This window comes from Ambystoma mexicanum, chromosome 2p (assembly GCF_040938575.1).
Source record: "Ambystoma mexicanum isolate Mex_15411 chromosome 2p, UKY_AmexF1_1, whole genome shotgun sequence".
NCBI classification, from domain to species: Eukaryota; Metazoa; Chordata; class Amphibia; order Caudata; family Ambystomatidae; genus Ambystoma; species Ambystoma mexicanum.
The window spans coordinates 628,101,298-628,123,226 of NC_090923.1; the positions used below are offsets into that span (position 1 = coordinate 628,101,298).

The 21,929-nt window shown below is 45.4% G+C and overlaps 1 protein-coding gene across 2 annotated transcripts in view; it reads left to right on the plus strand.

Moving 5' to 3' along the window:
* Positions 1–21,929, plus strand: part of RBM5 (RNA binding motif protein 5) — a 621,154-nt gene that overhangs the window by 345,684 nt on the left and 253,541 nt on the right. For both annotated transcript variants that reach the window (XM_069644151.1, XM_069644150.1), the window contains exon 12: positions 21,045–21,142. In XM_069644151.1, coding sequence (XP_069500252.1) covers positions 21,045–21,142 — 98 coding nt within the window. The remainder of the gene's footprint in view (positions 1–21,044; positions 21,143–21,929) is intronic.

The window sequence follows — 21,929 nt, forward strand, 5'->3', positions numbered from 1 at the left end:
AGGCGTGTCTTTAACACTATCCCTATAGTGACGTGCGTTGTACCCACAATCCCTCACACGTCGAGGTCCCTCAGATTGTTTTTTCCACCCAGTTATTGGTCGCCTCTATGCGGAGCTCCTCGAGAGACATTGCGAAATAATTTCTTCGGCCCTTGGTCGTTTATTATTATTATCTAACATATAGATCCCTCCCTCGACGAAGCTGCAAGCTGTCTCTCCGCCGAGCAAGATCTTCGACGGAAGGACGAGCGGAGGAGATCCTTCTGCGTCGCCGAACACGTGGCCTGGCCTTGCCGGCCTTACACAGTAGGGAGAGTGGGGTTGTGTGGTCTTTTCTTTTCTCTCAGAGAATGCCTTTCTCTTTCCCCTCCCTCTCTTTCGAGGTCGTAATCACACTTCTTGCTCTCAGCTATGGAGAGGACACCCTTTAGGTTTTGCCCACTTTGCAAAGGCAAATATACCTGGAAGGACAAGCGCAAACGGTGCAACCGTTGCTTGACCCTTGATCACAAGGACGGCTGTGCGGCCTGTAAGTTACTTAAGCCCAAAACGATAAAGGACCGGAAGGTTAAAAGGTGGGCGGCCTACGCCATGTCTAGGTCAGATTCCTCGCCTGCTGCCGCCGAATGTGACGAGGACAGTGATTACACGGTTGTAGACCTCTCGAGGGAGCGTTCGCGCTCCTCGTCATCCGTCCCCGGCCCCGACAAGCCCGGCTCACGCCCAGTTTATGGGGATGAACACCCCGGCGACAAGGACGCACACAAGAAATCTCAAACACATACCCCACGGCACGCATTCGTCGAAGGCAGCCAGAGCGCCAACAGAGGCGCCGGGCCCACCGGTGTCTTCCACCGACTGCAAGGGTCGACAGCCCTCCCCGCTCCCGCGACAGGCGACCGGGCACTCTGGAAATAAGGGCGCTAACCCCAAACCCCCAGGCGGCGACGTGCCTCGTAAGAGTGCGCACGTGGCCAGTAAAGACTCGACGGTACCTAGCGCGCACGTGGCCAGTAAAGACTCGACGGTACCTAGCGCGACGGCGAGCGATCCCTCGGCAGACAGAATGATCGCCGAAAGCCTTGCGCGTATATCTTCTAAGGACGGCCAGAGACGGACATCAAGTGACACGCTGAAAACCGCGCACATGGCCAAAGGAACGCCAAAGGCGCCGGAAAGTAGGCTGGGACAGCTCCCGCCGTCGACTGAAAGCCCTAGCCTGCCAGAACACTTCTCAGAAGGCAAAGGCACCTTATCTTCTACGCTATGGGACAGATCTAGACAAATACAAGGAGAAGAGACTTCTTTTTCACTCCCAGACCGCTCTGGCCTACCTCAGTGGACCTTGAAGTTCCAGTCCTGTATGGACAAGTTAGACAGATTCATGGCCATTCCAGAAAATAGGACACCTAAAAGACCTAGGGAGGTACTCCTAGAAAGTCCAAGGGCTAAATACCCAAAGTTGTTCTATAACCCCTTTCAGGAGGATATGAACTCTTACGACCTCACCGAAGAGGACACTCACTTCCAGGAGGAGTTCTTTAATGATGAAAACCAACAAGAGGGAGAAGGCTTCCACGAGGACTCTAACATAAGTGAGGAAGGGTACGAAGAAGACCCGGGTGAGGGTGACCCAAATCCCTGGCAGTCACCATCAGGGTCTACAGAGCCAGACATTATAGACATCAGGTCTCCTCAAACCACACCAGTCCGGTACCCTTCGCCTGTTGACGACCAGCCCACCTTTAATGCGCTGCTGAGGAAAGCAGCAGCACATTTTGAGGTCGAAACTGGGGAGGTCACCCCACACACAGATTTCGTGGAGAGGATTATCAAAGAAAAACCAGCCAGACAATTCCAATACTCGCCTCTGTTAAGAGACGAATCAACCCTTCACTGCCCACCCCTGCACTAGTAAGAGGGGTTAATCCAAGAATCGAAAAATTGTTCTCACCCTCTCAATCAGACCCACTATATATTAAAGGTCACTCAATCCCGGACTCCTTAGTAGTGACTAACACTAGGAAAAGGGCTGGGGTTCCACTGTCTACCATTGAGGCAACCCTGGATAAAGAGGGGAAAATCTTTATGCCCTAGCCAAAAGAATTACCACCTCGGCAGCGTTCTCAACTAGAATTGCCAATAATAACACATTGCTGGCAAGCTATGCTGATGCGCAATGGGGAAAGCTTAAGCAAGACATCAAGGAAGTTCCTGAACCCCTAAAAACTAGATTGCTGGCTACAGTTAATGAAGGGTCTCTGGTTAACCAATGCATCGTTAAGAATACCATCGATGCAGCGGAAACAGCTGGCCGCTCTTTGGTACAGGGAATTCTGCTGAAGCGCCACGTCTGGCTTCGCAATTCTGGGTTTAAGGCGGAAACGCAAGCGGCGCTCATTAACAAGCCTATTGAAGAGTCTAACCTCTTTGGAAAGGCAGTGGATGACGCACTGGAAAATGCGATAAAAATTTGTTACCATAAAGACCTTGGACCAAATCTCCAAGCCCCCTAACAGGCGTGGATTTGGCAACAAGCGTTCTTTTCGTGGCCAAAGCCAGCAACAGAATCAACAACTTCAATATTCTGCCAACTACCAAAGTAATAGTGGCCAGTACAATCAGAGAGGTCAACGCCGTGGCAAGGGGAGAGGCCGGGGTTCCACCCCTAGAGGCTCCCAACCCACCAACAACACCAAGTGACGCAAAGATTTGGGTCCCCTCCCATGCATCGCCGGTCGGGGGCCGGCTAACATCCTTTCTTCCAGCATGGGAGGGAATATCAGACCGCTGGGTACTATCCACCGTAGCCCGTGGCTACTGTATAGAGTTCAACAGTTCCCCAACATACAGACCCCCGAGGGGACGACGCATGACACCAGAACACCTCGCCATCCTTCTCCAAGAAGTGGACCAGCTACTGGAAAAAGGAGCTATAGAGGTTGTGCCTCTCTCAGGTAACGGAAGGTATTTATTCAGTGTACTTCCTTGTACCCAAAAAGGATCTAGCCATGCGCCCTGTATTAGATCTGCGCCCAGCGAACAAGTTTGTCAAACCCCAAAAGTTTCGTATGGTGACATTACAGGAAGCAATCCCACTGCTATCACAGGGAGATTACATGACAACACTGGACATGAAAGATGCATACTTTCATATTTTAATGTTGCCAGCGCACAGAAAATACCTCGGGTTCATGATGGAGGGCAAACACTACCAGTTCAGAGTGCTACCCTTCGGCATAGCATCTGCACCAAGGGTATTCACGAAAGTACTGGCAGTGGCAGCGGCCCACCTGCGCAGGTTATCCATCCCAGTATACCCTTACCTCGACGACTGGCTCATAACAGGGGATTCTTACGAGACATGCTTCTCAAACACCCAAAAGACTGTAGACCTTTTGTTCCAACTGGGCTTCTCCATCAACGAGAAGAAATCCAAGTCAAACAATTCTTAGGGGCTCTAATTCAAACAAAGGACGGCCTCATCTTCCCCTCCGAGAGGGTCCAAAACATGCTGTTTCAGATCCCCCCCCACCCCCCCCCCCAATATGTGGCAGGTCGGGAGGTGACGGTGCGCAAAGCGATGCGCTTGCTAGGAATGATGGCGTCATGTATTTATTTGGTACCTCACGCACGCCTGCGCAATGCCCAATGCAAGAGTGGCTCAACAGCCAGTGGTGTCAGGCCAGCGGACAATGGGACGATCTAGTGGTGGTCTCGCAGGCCTTGGTTCTCTCGCTACGGTGGTGGACAAAGGAAAACCTGGTAAGAGGGAAACCCTTTGCCACACCCGCAGTGGAAGCCACTCTAACCACAGACGCATCCCTCACAGGATGGGGGGCTCACCTATCCCATCAGACTGCTCACTGAGTGTGGACTTCGAGCGTAGCATCCATGCACATAAACCTACTGGAGCTACTGGCCTTGTTCAAGGCACTAAAAGCTTTCCAGGAACACCTACAAGGGAAGGCAGTGATGGTCCTTAAGGACAGCACCACAGCCATGTACTACCTCAACAAGCAAGGGGGCACCCACTCTCCAGGACTGTCCAAGCTGGCCCAGAATATCTGGAAGTGGGCTCTCAAACACAACATATTCCTACTGTCGCAACATGTACCAGGGGAACTCAATCTGCTAGCAGACGAACTGAGCAGAGACTTCCCTCTGCCCTCAGAGTACGAATGGCAGTTGCACGAAGACATCATCTTCGACGTCTTCACACAATGGGGATTCCCAGAAATAGACCTGTTCGCAACTCTGGAGAACTCACAATGCCAAGATTACGCCTCCAGGTACCCCCAGAACCAATCCAAGGGGAACGGTCTATCGATTCCATGGTCAGGGAAATTTGCTTACGCCTTTCCCCCCCGACTCCCCTTCTCAACAAGATTGTGCACACGATGCACCAGGAACAAGTTACCATGATACTAGTGGCCCCTATGTGGGCCCGGCAGCCATGGTTCGCTCACCTGATGGAGATGTCCCTATCTCCCCCAGTGAAACTTCCCTGCTCACACAACATGCTGTCACAGGACAAGGGCAGGACACTGCATCCATGCCCTCAGACCATGAACTTAGCAGCCTGGCTCCTGAGATCATAGAATTTGGACACTTAGAACTCCCGCAGAGATGCATGGACATCCTCAGGGAGGCTAGAAAGCCTAACACTCGTCACTGTTATTCTAGCAAATGGAAGAGATTTGTCATCTGGTGTAGAGGAAGAAGCATCGACCCAGTTGACTGCTCCCCCACGCACATTGTCCTGTACCTGACCCATTTACTGGACTCAGGTCTAGTGTTCAATTCCATTAAAGTCCACCTAGCAGCACTTTCTGCATACACCACTTCCCAGCTTAAAGTGTCGTGGTGGAAAGTCCCAGTTATCAAAGCCTTCATGGAGGGAGTAAAGAGAATACACCCTCCGATGGCAAACCCAGCTCCCGGCTGGGACCTGAATGTGGTACTTACCAGACTCATGGGCTCACCCTTTGAACCCATGCACAAAGCAACTCTTAAAGACCTCACTCTTAAGACCGCTTTCCTAATAGCTATCACCTCCATTAGGAGAGTAAGTGAACTACAGGCTCTGTTTTAGACCCCTTTGTAGCAGTTCACAAAGATAAAGTGGTTCTACGCACGCACCCAAGGTTTGCACCGAAATTCATCTCAAAATTCCATGTAAACCAGTCAATAGAACTACCAACGTTCTTTCAAAACCCTTCCAATTCGGGAGGAAAAAGTCTGCATACACTTGATGTGCGCAGAGCTGTCATGTTCTACATGGAAAGAACCAGACCACTGAGAGACTAATCAGTTCTTTGTCTCGGTGGCAGCAGGAAGAGGAGGAGATGCAGTATCAAAGTCCACTATATCTAGATGGATTGTTCAATGCATCACTCTGTTACCCTTCAAGCCAAGAGCACATTCTACTCGAGGCACTGGGGCATCCATAGCATTCATTGCAAATATTCCCCTTGAGTCCATCTGCAAAGCGGCAACCTGGAGTTCTGTGCACACCTTTACAAAACACTACTGTCTAGATGCACTCTAGATCTGACTCCCAGGTGGGACAGGCAGTATTAAGACATCTTTTCTCTACTGTTCCTTCTCATAACCCACCGCCAACTCCGGGTACTGATCGCTACTCTATGCACAGCATGTGATTCTAAGCAGATTAACAAACATCAGAAGACCATGCATTACTTACCGTAAAAGCATTTCTGATGGTTGTATCTGCTTAGATTCACATGCGCCCACCCTTCCTCCCCGCTCAGATGGAAGGAACATAGACATCTTCTACATCTCTCTCTTTTCTGTACTCACTCACGTATAGAAGGCTCCTTCAGGGCAGAAAAAATACAAACAGAGGGACCTCGACGCGTGAGGGATTGTGGGTACAACGCACGTCACTATAGGGATAGTGTTACAGACACGCCTTGTCGGCGTCCCCTTTTCGACTACGAAAAACAAAATGCAATATTCCGCAGTGACCACTGGATGTCGGACGTATGCACAGCATGTGAATCTAAGCAGATACAACCATCAGAAATGCTTTTACGGTAAGTAATGCATTGTCATATATATTTTTCGACAAGACCTGGTATTGTTTAACTGTGTACAGATGTTCTGATCTCATTTCGCCCAGGTTCATTTTTGTTGTTCCATTATATTTAGCCTGAAGAACCTGTGGCAGTAAGGCAATCCCTATTTTGAAACCACAGACACAACCTACACCCTCTGGAGATTTCAATAGCTAGGGTGCTGAAGGCATTCATATCTTACTGTTTGCATTTAGAATACGGTCAGAAGTAAGTACAAAGAAAAGGTTATTAGAACAAACAAGAGACCACGCATTTTCTTAAGCAGTCAAATACTAAGATGAAGCAACTCTGACAGGGGAGGTAGAAAAGTATTTGCACAGTGTTTTAGAAGTCTTTGGAGAAAAGAAGAAACAAATGTAGGTTCACAAGCCGTTAGACTTGAGTGGTAGAAGATGCCAGCAACTCTACAGCAAGAAGTTCTCTCAGACATTTTACAGTACCTTTGTATTGAAGAAAAAAAAGGTGCAGCAGATGACTTCTGTTCCTGAGCAGCTCTGCAGATCTCACTGTTCCTGGGCCTCAGTCGTGGGGACAAGACAGAGTGCTTCTGGGGACTCCTGCACTGCAATGGGACAGTCACTGCTCGCAACCGGCAATCTTCAAATCAGTGACTGTTCAGTGTTTCAGCTCCTTGCGTCTACCGCAAATAGCAACACCGTGGTTCCTGGCTGTCGAGATGGGCTTTCCTTCCTTCTGAGGTCCCGCACTCAGGCTCGGTCAGTCCTGGTTCCTGGTATTCCGGAGGATCTTCCTTTGGAAATTCAACCAGCTCTGAGAAGGATGTCCAGGTGGCTGGCTTTGGAGTTGATTGGTACCACCAACTCAAGGGGAGAAGTTGTGCTTGCATGGGTTTCTCTGTCGATCCGATCGTGGCGTTTCAGCACAGCAGCAGGGCTTCACCGGGCAAACCAACGGTCCACAAGTTGCAGCAGGCATCCTCTTAAATTTCGTCTGTTCCTTCGTCCAGTGGTTGAGACTGCCTTCCAAGCCAAAAGATTCCTTTTATTCAGTTCTCTCCATTCCAGTCTATCGGTCAGTCACCCAGCAGGGTGGATGTATTTGCCGGACAGTCAACCGGCCAATCAGAGTGTATTTGGGTCTCCTAGGAGATTAGGCACAGGGAGGCTCCTCCCTCACTCCCTGCCTACCCCAGACACCCTGGGGCCAAAGGCAGGCTTCACTTGTTAATCCCACCAAAGGAAAAATGAACAAAGGGACCAAACCTAGTTTGGCGTGCAGGGTAAATCTCAAAGGAGCTTTCCACAAAGAAATGGTGACCTTGGGTGCTTTACTGCAGCTGCGAACGCAGCCTGCAGTAAATGCACACCACGGTAGTAAAAACAAAACCACTGCCACCCGCCATTCAGTGAGGAAAGGGTAACATAAAAATGTTACATGAGAAGCTAGACAAAAGGGGATACTGGGTAACCCCTCTAGCACCCTATTGTGAGATAGTGTGTGCTGGGTCTAGAAAGTTACAAATGTAAAGTCAATTTCACTTTACTGCTCTGGGAAACAAGTTTATTCCAGAGAAGGTATTTAAAACTTGGGGGAAGTTAATACTTCCCTGAGTCACTGCACTAAAGGTGCTGCGTGCCACAATGTAAAAGATGCCTATGGTGTTTGTCAGACTCCACAACCAAAGGAAACAGAGTTCAGAAAGCACATTAAAATACAAGAGTGGGAAAAGGGTCTCACTCTCTCCAGGTTAAAAAAAAATATATATTAAGTCCTCAAAATGCAGCAAGTTGCTCGGGGTCTCTAAGGTAGAGGGAATTGGCACATTTCTGAGAATGCTCTCTAGCAGTCATGGTGGAAAATAAGTGATTAAGGCTTTCATGGCAAGAGTATAGAGAATTTGCCCTCCCATTTCTAACCCGGCTCCCGGATGGGACATAAATGTGGTGTTGACTAGACTTATGGGGTCTCCGTTCGAGCCCATGCTTAAAGCAAGTCTTAAGGATCTCACCTACAAGACTGCCTTTTTTAATAGCTATTACTTCCATAAGGAGAGTCAGTGAACTACAGACCCTCTCGGTTCTAGACCCCTTAGAGTTCAGAGACAAGGTGGTTCTGCGCACTCACCCTAGGTTTGCGCCTAAATTAATTTCAAGGTTCCATGTGGACCAGTCCATAGAACTACCAATGGTCTTTCAGAACCCCTCCAGCATGGGAGAAAGAAGCCTTCACACACTGGATGTACGCAGGGCAGTCATGTTCTATATGGCAAGAACTCGACCACTAAGAAAGAGAAATCTACTATCTCAAGGTGGATTGTCAAATGCTTCACACTGTTTCTCTCTTGCTAAGAGAGAACTGCCCTTCAAGCCTAGAGCACACTCTACTCAAGGCATGGGGGCTTCTATAGCATTCATTGCAAATATTCCCCTAGAGTCCATTTGCAAAACGTCATCCTGAAGTTCTGTACACACCTTTTACAAAACACTATTGCCCAGACACTCATTCTAGGTCTGATTCGCAGGTGGGACAAGCAGCACTAAGACTTTTTTTTTCAATATTTATTTTCAAGAAGTTCAAATAATACATTACCAAAAGTTTAACGGAATAAATGACACATCAATCTGTTTTACATAGGTAAATAAACAAAGTAATCCAAAGCTTGAAGAAACACTATAATATCTTAGATAACTGAAACAACTCCTACTTTTTCCTATGCATAAATACCTAATCATAATGTTCTTGTACATAAAACTCCAACACAGACACCCCACATATTGAACAAAACGGGGGTGGGGAATCCTCAATCAACGCTCATGCACATTACCAGTTCATTGAGCCCTATAAAAGTAACTAATCCTCAGATACTCATCCACCATACAAATCATTAAATGGTGCCCAAAGAGCTAGATATCCATCTTTGCACTGCCTCAAAAACATCACCCGCTGAAAGTCCGATAAAATTAATATATCATTAATCCAATTCTCCACTCTAGGTTTTTCCACACCAACACTTGCTTTACCGCAATTTCAAGCACTTTATCAATCCACTGCCCATATCTACGAGCAACTGCGCATCGTCCCTTTCCTGACAAAAGCAACACCTGCATAGGCATCCTCGGAATGCTTATGGACAAAATCGCATCCAGTCTATCCAATATTCCCACCCAGAAGTCCAAAACCAATACCACAACATATGAATCGGTGTCCCTTTCTCCTTCCCACATCCCCAACACAAATCAGCTAGTCCTAATTTACACATTTGTAACGGAGTCCAATACAGATGTCCCAATGTTTTCAAGTGAATTAATCGCAATTTGAGATTTAACTTAATCCTATATCCCACACCCCACATATTTTCCCACTTTCTCTGTAATTTCACATTCCAATTCCTGTTTCCACTTCTCCAGCACTTTCTTCCCAGAATCAGCAACCGCAGAACATACTGGCATCAAGTTAATATAAGTGCTTACCATCCGTGGCGACGACATGAGAATCTTAATACCCGATGACGACTCCTGCCAACCTCTCACTCAATAGTGCTTTCAACGTGTCAAATCTACTCCTTTCCCTCCTGGCTAAATGAAACGTCCTTTGCAACTCCTCGAATGTTAATATATGACCATCCCGTACCATATCCCTGATGCACAAAATTCCTTTAGAGACCCAACTCCTCCAGTATAAAGGCTTATTGGCAATTTGCAAGCTCGGATTAAGCCAAATAGAGGCTCCGTAATGGAGATACATATTCCCCTGAAAAATACTGAATCACCATATCAAAATTTCCCTAGTTACAGTAACAGTCGGTAGCTTTCTATGTCTCCCAGGTAGTTTCCCCATTGAAGTAATGGCATTCATCTGAAAACCATTCATTTTACACCTTTCGATTAGCACCCAAAAGGGTTCCGGCCCACTCCCCAATGAAATATAGTGCACTGCCTTTTTCAAAAGAAACCCTTTATAGTAATGCTCCAAGTCAGGGTATCCAAAACCTCTGCATTTAGTGCTATGCATCCCCACAGAGTTTTGAAAAAACCTGATCAGTACTAGCTAGCATCTTCAAAAATGTCAAAGGTAAAGACTGCACGACATAAAGTACCTTTTGGTAAAAGAGTCATCTTGAGTGCATTGATTTTTTGATTTTTTTTGCCCAGATCCCCATTGGTAAGCGCTCCCATCTCCTAATATCCTTCCTCAAAGTAGCTATTACCTTCTCCACATTGAATTCCATCATTTCTTTTAACATCCCTAGTCAGGTAAACACCCAAATACTTCACATGAGACTCAGTCCATCTACAATTGCAATCCATAAAATAACCCCGTACACAAGTCCTAGCAATCGGAAACGCCTCTGTTTTATCCCAGTTAATCTTATGCCCCGATAACTTACCTACTTTATCAAAGATACTTTTTAGAACTACACTACCCCGTTCAAGATTCGTAAGAACCACCACTTGTCATCTGCATATGAAAGAACTTTAACTTCAATTTGACCAAATTTTAGACATCCAATACCCCGTTCCCCACGAATATATGCCAATAATGGCTCCAAAGCGAGATTGAACAAGTAGGGCGATAAAGGGCATCCCTGTCTCGTCCCCCGAGTCAGCTCAAAGGCCTCAGACAACACATTCACCCCAATCCTTGCCCCAGTACCACCCTGAAGACAACTGATTATCCCCAGAAACCTATTCCCAAACACCATCCTTTCCATTGCAAACTTAAAGTACCTCCAACTCACCCTATCATAAAAACCAATGCTGTATCCAATAATTATTTCTGCTGCAAACTCATTGTCAACCAAAGTTCTTATGTTATCATACCCAAACCTGTTTTTCATAAACCCCACTTGAGATTAATGAATCCATTTCCCTATACATGTTTCCAACCTATTCGCCATAACCTTCACATATATCTTCACATCCACATTCAGCAATGAAATGGGCCTATCATTACTACAAGTCTTACAATCCTTCCCCCTCTTTCGTTATCAAGGTAAACATTGCCTGACACATCGATTGACACACATCACCTTCACACACAAACATATTAAACAACCTACACAAAATAGTAGCTAAATAAGTTTTACATTTCCTGTAGAACTCCACAAAAATACCATCCATTCCTGGAGACTTAACTACCCCAAGCTGCTCAATAGCCCGCAAAACCTCATCCACCTCCATTTCAATTTCCAATTCCCCGCTTTCTTCCAATGTCAACTTAGAAATATGTAAATTCACAAAGAAATCCTCCAATTTTACCTGAGGGAAACGCATCTTCTGAATACAATTTCTCATAAAATCCCTTAACACATTGACAAATATCAATATTTTTCACCACCACATCCCCATGTTCATTCACAATACTGTGAACAAACGGTTTCTCCGTCATTCCATTCAATCTACTAGCAAGTAGTTTCCCACTCCTATCTCCATACTCCCAAAATGTTTGTTTCATATAGAAAAGGCCTTCTCTGCTAACAAGTCTGCCTTACCTGCCAACAACTTGTGAGCTTGTAACATCGCCAATCTATCCTTAACCCTACCTGACTGCATATTTCTGTTGCAAATTCGATAGTCCATCCTCCATTGATTTCAATTCACATACATGCTAATTTATAAATTCCCCTCTCGCTACAGCCTTAAAACATCCCACACCACCCTAAAGTCTGCCGACCCCTCATTCTCCCTGAAATACCTCTCCATTAATGTCTGAATGCTTTTCTGAACCCCCCCCCCCGTCATCCAGAACCCCCACTTTAAGACGCCACCTCATAAATGTGGGAACCTCCTTATCCATGACCACATGTAAGTCCACAGGAGCATGGTCCGAGATCTCTTGCCCTAATATTCACATCAACTGTTTTATCCAACAATCTATCAGTAACTAAAACATAATCTATTCTAGAAAATGTATCATGCACTGGAGAATAAAATGTATATTCTCTTGAAGACGAATTAAGTTCCCTCCAAACATCATCCAAGCTGAACTTCTGTGTAAAAAAATAAATAAATAAATCAAACTCCTTACATACACCAAAATTTGTGTACCTACACTGACTGGTCCGATCAATTTTGTAATCACGAACACAGTTAACATCCCCCCTAAAATAAAAATCTCCCCATGCACTTCACTGAGTAATCGAGATATGCCATCAAAGAACAACTTGGCCGGTTAGCACGGGCCATAAATACACCCCAACGCGACTTTCTTGCCACTACATTGGATGTCGAGACAAATCATCCGACCCTCCCCATCCATTATTACAAACCTTTCCTAAACAAAATGCTGGCTCCTCTTGACTTAGACCAATACCAATTAGAAAGCTCTTTACGATATCTTGAATTAAATAAAAAGTGACTGTCCTCACTCACCAAATGTGTCTCCTGCAAAAACGCATCTGCTTTCGCTCTCCACAATCTCACCATAACTTTCCTACGCTTACGTGGGCAATTCAGTCCTTTGACATTCCTAGTCAAAGCCGTTAGTGTACCCATCACATTATAGTAATCTATTCAAATGTCCAATTCCCAACAATAACCTGAAACAGTATTCCATAGTGCTTTGCCATTCACTAAACATGAAAGCAGTTAAGCCAGACAATTCTCTAAATTGTCAAGAACCGAACATTCCAACACGCCATCGTACCATATTGAGGATCCCCAACAATAAACAAAACACAAAGACAAAACAGCAGACCTAGAAAAACACGAAAGTACAAACATAAGCCCTCAAATAAACTAAACCATTGTACAATCTGAAACCAAATTTCAGATTCATTATGAGTATGTCACCCCCCGTACATAGTGCATTCCAACCCATCCCCTCCAGAATCCAAGCCCATAAAATCTGCATTACAAATGCATTTCTTCTCCGCATTTCTTCTCAATAACTTCTCCTTAAATTATCGCATTATACCTACTATGCAATCTCACAACACACTCCCAACAGTGTGCATTTATATAGAGGCATATGCAGTTCTTTTGATGTGTAGTGCTAAACAGTCATAACTACATTTCCCTCAAACATAACCTTATTTCACCCTCACACTGAGGTGAATTATGTCAAGTTCAACAGTTCAAATGCACATCCCAAAGTAACCGCCAAACAAACCCAACATATCTCTATTCCAAAATATGCAGGCACTCATCACACCTATCTCACCCACAAAAGTCTACAATCAGAGCACTACACAACAATAGATCGATTGTTCACTCAGTCGCAACAAAATACCAGAGATCATACCCAACTTCACGATGCAGCGTAAGGTGTGCACATACAACAACTAAACTATGACACAAACAGCAAGTACCAACAAATGTGCAACTACACATTAAACATAACCTCAAACATAACGAGTACTACTTGTTAGAACCACTAATCCATGCCAAACACCAACCACACACCTGAAACCCACAATCCAAGACCACAGCATTGAACATCCCATTATCCCCCCCTTCCCTTTGACCGAGCCCAGCAATTTTAATCAATGACCCCTACAGCGTCTTTTCGCTACTGTTCCGTCTCACAACCCACCTCCAACTCCGGGTACTGCTCGCTATTCCATGCACAGCATGTGATTCTAAGCAGATTAACAAGCATCAGAAGACATGCATTACTTACCGTAAAAGCTTTTCTGATTGTATCTGCTTGGATTCACATGTGCCCACCCTTCCTCCCCTCTCGGATGGAACCTAGACGTCTACTGCGTTTTCTCTTTTCTGTACTCTCTCGATAGTCATAAGGCTCCCTCACGGCAGAATAAGTACAATCAGAGGGACCTCGACGCATGGGGGATTTTGGGCACACTACACGTCATGTTGGGAATAGTGTTACAGGCACGCCCATGTCGACGTCCCCTTTCTATTCTCGAAAGACAAGATGCAATACTATGCGTTTACCACTGGATGTCGGACTATATGCACAACATGTGAATCTAAGCAGATACAATCCTCAAATGCTTTTACGGTAAGTAATGCATGTATTGCTCTCCGTAGTGACGGACGTACTTGGCCCTTCATTTTTTTTTCTCCATATGTCCCACCATCCTCCCCCCTAATACTGGTGTCATTGGGCAATGTTAAATCTTGTTGGTGCGTCAATGGGGGCTGAGGAGTGGCGCTGGTGGGCAGAGTCAGGGGAGTGCATGCTCCCAGGGCCACGCCTCCGCGTTCCTCTCAATGTAAAGGGGAAGAAGGTTTTTTCTGCTGAAAAAGTTTCTGCCTCCCGTCCCTAGTGAGGGGACATCCATGCAGTATGGCGGAAAGGGGACTGTAGACTAAGAGTACGTTAGGCACTACAGTGAGTAGCTATTCATTTTTCCGTCACCTTCGTCTCCTGGTGAAAGGACCTGCTGGATGTGGCTAGAGCGGTGAAGTTCCATGTGACCTGCACAAAGAGTTTCCGGAAAACCTCTCTGCTGTTTGTGAACTTTGGCCCTGTGAACCATGTGAAGGCCCTGTCCAAGGCTTCCATTTCCAGGTGGCTCTCCGGCTGTATCACTCACTGTCACAGGTTGGCAAACCAACCGCTGCCTGGCCATCAAAGAGCCCATTCTACCAGAGCGATCGCTGCTACAACGGCGTTCCTGTCTGGTTTGCCCCTGCTTGACATTTGCAGGGCTGCTACGTGGACGTTGACGCACACCTGACAGGGATTCCAGGGAGGAGTCCTGAGTCGTCCAAGCAGTGCTGCGCAACCTGTTCGCTTGAAAGTGATTTGAGATGGCTTCTCTTGAGCATTGCCACCGCTCATGGTTGTGCATGTATGTACCGCTATGTATTCTTTATTCTTGAGCATATGAATCCATACCAGACCCATGCTGGAGAACAACAGTTAAAGGTAAGTGACTTGTTCCATCTCCAGCAATTCCAGCACTGTGGTGTTCATTCCTCCTCCCCGGGGCCCTATTCCCCCAAACCCTCCTGCTCTTCAAAATCCTCCTCTTCCCCTTGGTGCTCCTTCATACTGGCGCCCTCCTCCCCGCTGCCCCTGTCCTCCTTCAGCCCATAGTGCCGCAATTGTACCATTCACAATCTGTTGAGTATCTCCTGTCCCTTGCCCCTGGGTCGGTGTGGTCATCGGTGCTTGGGCGACAACCTTATTTAGTTTCTTTTCCACTAGCTTTGCCTCGTCCGTTTGCAGCTTCTGGGCAGTCTTCCTGTCCTGCTTCTTGATTCTCTTACAATGGTGGACTATTTTTTTTATCATCTCTACCCACCCTTTGGCTTCAACTCCCACAATTGTGTCTAGTGCCTTCTGGACCTTTTTATGATCAAATAGGAAAATGGTACCTAATGGGCCATTGCCCTCAACTCTCTAAATTTCCTTTAACTTAAGAATAAACGGAACTGGGTCCTCATCACTCATTGTGCACTGCATTCAATAATGTAAGTCAGGGGTATCTGGGTACATTTTTCGTAGGGCATCCCATTCTCTTTATTTTTCATTAAAGGCTGCTTCATAATGTTAGTTATTTGCAAGAATTATCCCATGGTATGATATGGCATTTGTAACGCGCCTATACACAAGTGTACAAGTACCCAGCACTTACCCATATGTCCCCAGCCTGGTCTCCAACTATGGTGACCAGTAAGCTCTTAAGGTCTTATAGTGCTAACGCTACCCCTGCTGTTTGTTTCTCACATTCATATATCCATTTACTGGCTCTGGCTGTAAGGTTGGGGAGAGCTTTAATCCAATAATGTGTGTCCATTTGAAGCTATGGCACATACTGCATTATCCCTACTCCTTTATGTACGAGAGGCAGCTGCATGACTATTTTGTCTTCAACCCCTTTTTTTAGTATTTTTCTGATCTTGTACTATCACCCTTAAATCTGGACGATTTCTCGGTTTATTCCTTCTTACTGCCGCCTGTGGAGCGGGTGGGTTTCTTGCCGCCGCCTCTCCTCAATCGTTCTGCCCCTGCCCTCTTCATTATTTCTTCCACCTTGGTATTCCCATTCATTTACCCTTGCTGGTTCGACTTCTTGTCCCAGACCTCCCAAACACTTGCCCCATCTTTTTGAGACACACATTTCTTACTGCCCCAGGGTTAAATCCAACCACACAATCTCCTGACTTCCAATCCCCTATTTTCTGCACAAGTTCCCTTATTTCTGGCGGTACTTCTGCAGGTTCTTTTAACCTGACCTACCTTTCCCACAATGAAGAATTCTCAATTTTGCTGAGACCCCCAGCTCTTTTGCTGTAGTTTAGGAATTTAATTTTGATGCTGGAGTGAGGCCTTTTTCTCACTCATGTATTTTGATCTGAATTGGAGTCTGTTTTTTCCTTTGTTTTTGGAGTCTGACAAACTCGATAGGCATCTACTTTTGTATGGTGACACGCAGCACCTTCTGTGCAGTGTCAGAGATGCCCCTGGGATTTCTCTTAAGGGTTAAAAACCTTCTCTTGGGTGAACTACTGTTCCCAAGAGTAGTAAAGAGAAACTGACAACATTTTCCTGTGTAGGTCCATCACACTCAATCTTATGTGGAGTGCTGGGGGGTGGGGGGAGTTGTTACTTGGCCCCTTTTCCTACTTACTCATGCAACATTTTTTGTTATCACTACTTTAAATGGCTGGTGGCAGTAGTTTAATTTTCCTTCCATTGTGCATTTCTACTGCAGGCTGAATCCTCAGCTGCAGTATAGCACCCATGGGTGACAATTGTGTCAAAATGGCCCAGTTTTCTTTTTTCGCCATTTATTTGTGAGGCCTTTCTTGGGTTTTACTCTGCGCGCCAAACCACGTTTAACCATTTTGTTTGTTTTGCCTTTGGCAGGCTTCAGTACTGAGACCTGCCTCTGGCTCCAGTGTCTGGCAGGGCAGGAAGCAAGGGGGTGAAGGGGGTGCCCAAAACTCCCTGTCCTTAGACTGATTGTCTAGCTGACTGGCTGGCTTTCCTTGCAGGACAGCCACCCTACTGTCTGAGTGACAACTAGGCTATGCATGAATCTGAGAAACCTGCATAAAAGGCGAGGCTTCTCCGTCTGAAGACGGAGTCGACCACTGGACAAAACATCTGACTAAAATCTTGGAGAAGCTTGCTGCATCCTCCTGAACCGTTGAACTGCCCGGTGAAGCCCTGCTGCACTGCTGAAGCTCCAATTCCGAATAGTCTAGAGAAGCCCGGAACGGACATTTCTTCCCTTGGGTTAGTGGGACCAACTAACCCCAAGACTAACTTTGCTGGAGGACCTTCCCCAACTGGCTGTACTTCTTTGCTGCTGCTGGAACAGAATGCCAGGGGTCGAGAAATCCATAGTAGAGTGCTACGTCTTGAAGCCAGACCGAAGCCCCAGGAAGGTCCTGAGGACCCTCCCGAAGTAGGATCACCCAAGCTCGAGTCACCTTACCAAAGTGCTGGACTTGAGGTGATGGAAGCCCATCCAGTGTCCAAGATCTGCGGTGGTGGTGTTTGCCGGTAGCTGAAACTGCGAAGTGCCACTGAACTTGCTTGTCTCAGTTGATATTTCCAGTAGCTGCTTTCTAGAGTTAATTCTAGCTCTAATTTTTCCCAAGTGTTACAGCTTGTGGCCCAACAGTTATTTTCTACAACTAACTTTAACTTTGTGCAAGACTTTTGTGCTATCTAAGAAGTGCCTCAGCTCCATAGACCTTGTTCAAGTTGACTTTGGCTGTCCTGGCTCCCTGCACACTCTTACCCATTGACTTTGATTCTTTCCCTCATAGGTGGTACATTGGTTAGCTAGTATTGCTGGGAAAGGTTCTATCTAGACTTCATTGGCGATTTATAAGTGCTCACATGCTTTGAGAACCTGTTAAATGGTTTCCTTCCCTTAACCTTTCCTATTTTACCAACTCTGAATTTTGCAAAGTACAACAGTGATATATAGATATATAGATGTCAGTACTGTCCTAGCAATTTAAGTCACCTCAGGGTGTTGGAAGTGTGTATGAAGCATCTCAAAATTGTCACTTGATTCCGAGAAGTAATTTTGAAATGTATTTTTATTGTTGCAAATTGCCCTTTTTAAAGAATGCTCATTTAAAACGGACTGTTAAATAGATAACTATTTTACTAGAAAACCTTGAATTCCTGTAATTGTGGATTACTACATAGTAGTCCCTTAGCCTACATCCTCGTAACATTTTTTGATACCCTTACTACTTTAGATGGCTGCTGGCAGTGGTTTAATGTTCCTACCATTGTGCTTTTGTACCGCAGGCTGAACCCTTCGTTGAATCATAGCACCCTTGGGTGACCCTTATGTCAATATGGCCCCGGTCGTCTTATTTCGCCATTTTCTGTTTGTGAGGTCTGTCTTGGGTTTTACTCTTTGGGTTCAGCCAGGTTTTTGAGGCTTTGTTCGTTTCGCCTTTGGCGGGCTTCAGCCCTGAAGCCTGGAGCCAGGATGTGAGGGAGGATCCCGAAACTCCCTCGTTGTTTGTGTCTCTGAATGTCTGAATGCAACCGTTCCTTATTGGCTGTGTAATTGACCACCTAGGCCGTGCATGAATGGGAGAAACCTGCTTAAAAGGCGAGGGTTTTCGGACTAGTCGGTTGATCACTGGGAGCAACACCCGACAAACCGTGAACAAAGCTTGCTGCATCCTCCTGGACCTTTGAATTGCCAAGTGAAGCCCTGCGGCTGTGCTGAAACTCCTTTTTCAATTCGATAGAGAATCTCCGGAAGGGATGACTCCTTCCCTTGGGTTTTTGGAACCAACTATCCCTGAGACTAACTCCACTGGATCATCTTCCCCGACTGGCTGTACTACTTCGCTGCTGCAAGAACAGAGTGCCAGTGGTCTAAATCTGTAGTCTAGTGCAACGTCTGTAGTAAGGCCAGAAGCTCCAGGAGTCTCCTATGGACCCTCCAGAAGCAGGATGACCAGAGCTCGAGTCCCCTCACAAGAGTGCAGGACCCAAGAAGTGATGGAAGACCAGCTGGTATCGGATCTGCAACAGTGCTGTTTACCAAGCGCTGGAACCGCAAGGTGCTGCTGAACTGAAAAAAGCCCATAGCTGCTGACTACCTCCAAATTGCTGCCGCAGGTGCCCTCCAGAAGTCCTTCCCTCTTGTCCCCACGACTCCTGTTGCAGCAATGCAGTTCCTGAGCCTGACAGAATCCAGCTGGACCACCCTTCAAACCATAGGTAATGTTTAGACTTGGGGTGCTTACCTCAGCGTCTTTGAGCTGTGCTTTTCTCAGTTGAGACTTGCAGTGGCATACCCGTTGTGTTCATTCCAACTCTACTTTTCAGAAGTGTAACAGTTTGGGACCCTACAAGTGATTTCTACAAACTCTAACTTTGTGCAAGACTTGGTGCCTCAGCTCCATACTGTGTTGCAATTGACTTTGGTTGTCCTGGCAGCCTGCAGACTCTTCTAGCCCATAGTCTGATATTTTTTGTCCTTCATGGTTGGTAACTTGTTTTATACTGTTACTACTGGTCAAGGGTTGTCTAGATTTCATTGGAAGATTTAGTTGTCCTCACATATATTGAGAACCTGTTTAACCTTTTCCTTCCTTAGACCTTTCCTTTCTGCAATTTCAGAATCTTCAAATTATAACTAGTGATAAATAAATGCCATTACTGTCCTTGTGAATGAAGTCACCTCAGGGTGTAGGAAGGTGTAAGAAGCATAGCCAAAGAGAATCCACTAATTTGTTTGATTCTGGAAACTATTTTGAAGTATATTTGCATTGTTCGATATCTTGCCCTTTTTAAAGAACACCTATTTAAAAATGTATGTTTAAATAACTATAATTGAAACCTTGAGTAGAAGTGTTACGTGGTCACTTGTATTTGCGAATTTCATTGCTACAGCTCACATTTACCCCTCTTGAGATAGCCCTGGCTGCTTAATCACACTACCAACTTGTGTAGTAGACATATACCAAAAGGTGGGGGTTACCCAATACTAGGCAAATGAGTTGTGTAGTCTGTGTTACTACATCAATTCTTACCTAGCAATCTCCCTAACGGAAGCCATGTCGAGCTGCTGATCCCTGGGAATTAGCCTTGGCGCCTCAGCCATGCTACTTTGATTGGTTTGGCTAAACTCTCAGAAGTTTCTCCCTGTTCACAATAAGGGTGGCCGCCTAAACAGCTGTATTAGTGTAATTGAGAGAGAGCTATTGTGACGGGTTAAGCTTTCTAAGGTGGCTTGATACAACAGTCCTTGAAAGTAAAAACGATTTCATTATGTTCAGTCAATTTTAAAATGAAATTAAATATCCAATTGGTTACAAACATATGACTGCACATTGGATGTACCATCCCCCAGGAATGGATAGTTTGCACTACATGAAATATTTGATTAGTACTAACCAGGATTCCCCATTTATCATTGGCTCCGAAACAGCTGTCCACCAGGCCAGAGTTTAGAAATCCATTCTAACAGATACCCTTTTTCGAATTCAGAAAACTAAGCCTTAATGCCCGGAGTTAATCACTAGATTGCCTATGCAAAGCATGCGACTAAGCAGACAAAAGCAATAGTAAGATTGCTGGGTAATTAAGGGTTGTTGTGTATGTATGAGCTGACCAACGGCCACAAAATGAGAATTGAGCAAGTAAAGCATTAACTACAACTTTCAGTACAGTGTTTGAGCTGTTACAATTGGGGTGTTCCATTGATGTCCATGGAAGGAAAACTTCCCTAGCCCCAATTCTCCCTTTTCATTCCTTTTTGAAGACATCGAAGGAGGGTCTGGTCAAGAAAGCACCTTGGTTGACGTATGCCTGCAAGAAGAATGAGGCATACTTTAGACTACATTTGTGTGCAGTTACACTTACGGTACAGTTCAGGATTTTTGACTTCCACGCTGTATATTTAATGATTCTTTGCGAGTTTGTGTAAATTCCAACCTGAGATTTGGGAATATTAAGTATGCAACTCCTAAAACTGATCAGAATGTACAAATACTGTGACTCGTAATTAACTGTATATTGGAGAAGAAATGTGTTTTTATTTCCATCTAAAACCAAACACATTTTCCTTTAAAGGAGGCATCCCAATTATTGCAGACGTTGCAGTTTTTGCATCCACCGCTCAAGATTGATGGCAAAACGATTGGAGTTGACTTTGCAAAAAGTGCACGCAAGTAAGTTTTTATTTCTTCAGCCAACGGATGATATAGGTTTTTATCACGGTTTGCAACACAAGTAAATTGAATTTTTTACTTGGTTCTGGCATTTTGGTGGTTTTGATGTGTCCTAAGATGTGTGGTGACAAGGTGCAGCAAATTTTAGTTGGGTCACAAAGTAAGGTTTTAGTTAGAGTTTAACTAAAGGCCACCTATTGTAGGACTGAAGACTTAGTTATACAGGGCACCAAATAGTTTTGGCCATAAATACCCAAAAGGTTTGGTACCAGTGGACAAGCAGCCAGGCTTAGTTTTTTGTTTATCTGACCTCCAACTAAGGGTTTAGCAAAACCATTCAACTGAGGCAGTACAAGACTCCACTCTTATTATAAGCCTGTACCACCTGAGTTCTGGGTAGCCTAGGCAGAGCAGTCAGGCTTATTTTAGGAGGGAGAGAGGGCTGTATAATCAGTACAAATGAAATTGTAATACAAATGGTCCAAAGAAACGCTGAAACACTATGTAGTGTAAAAGTAAATGGTTAAGTACAAGTAGGCCAGCTAAATCTTGGGGACAATGGGTACTATCACATCACATTATATATAACCACAATTATAATATCACACTATGCTTGAAGGTGCACAGACCAAAGCATAGAACCTTATTTGAAACACCTAACAGGAGTTCTAGGGAAGTCAAAACCCAATAGCTACTATTAGGTTCTACTACCCTGGTATTACAGAAAGTAATCTATCAGTTGGCCTCAGCAAGAAATCGCATAGTAATATCAACTGGACAATATACT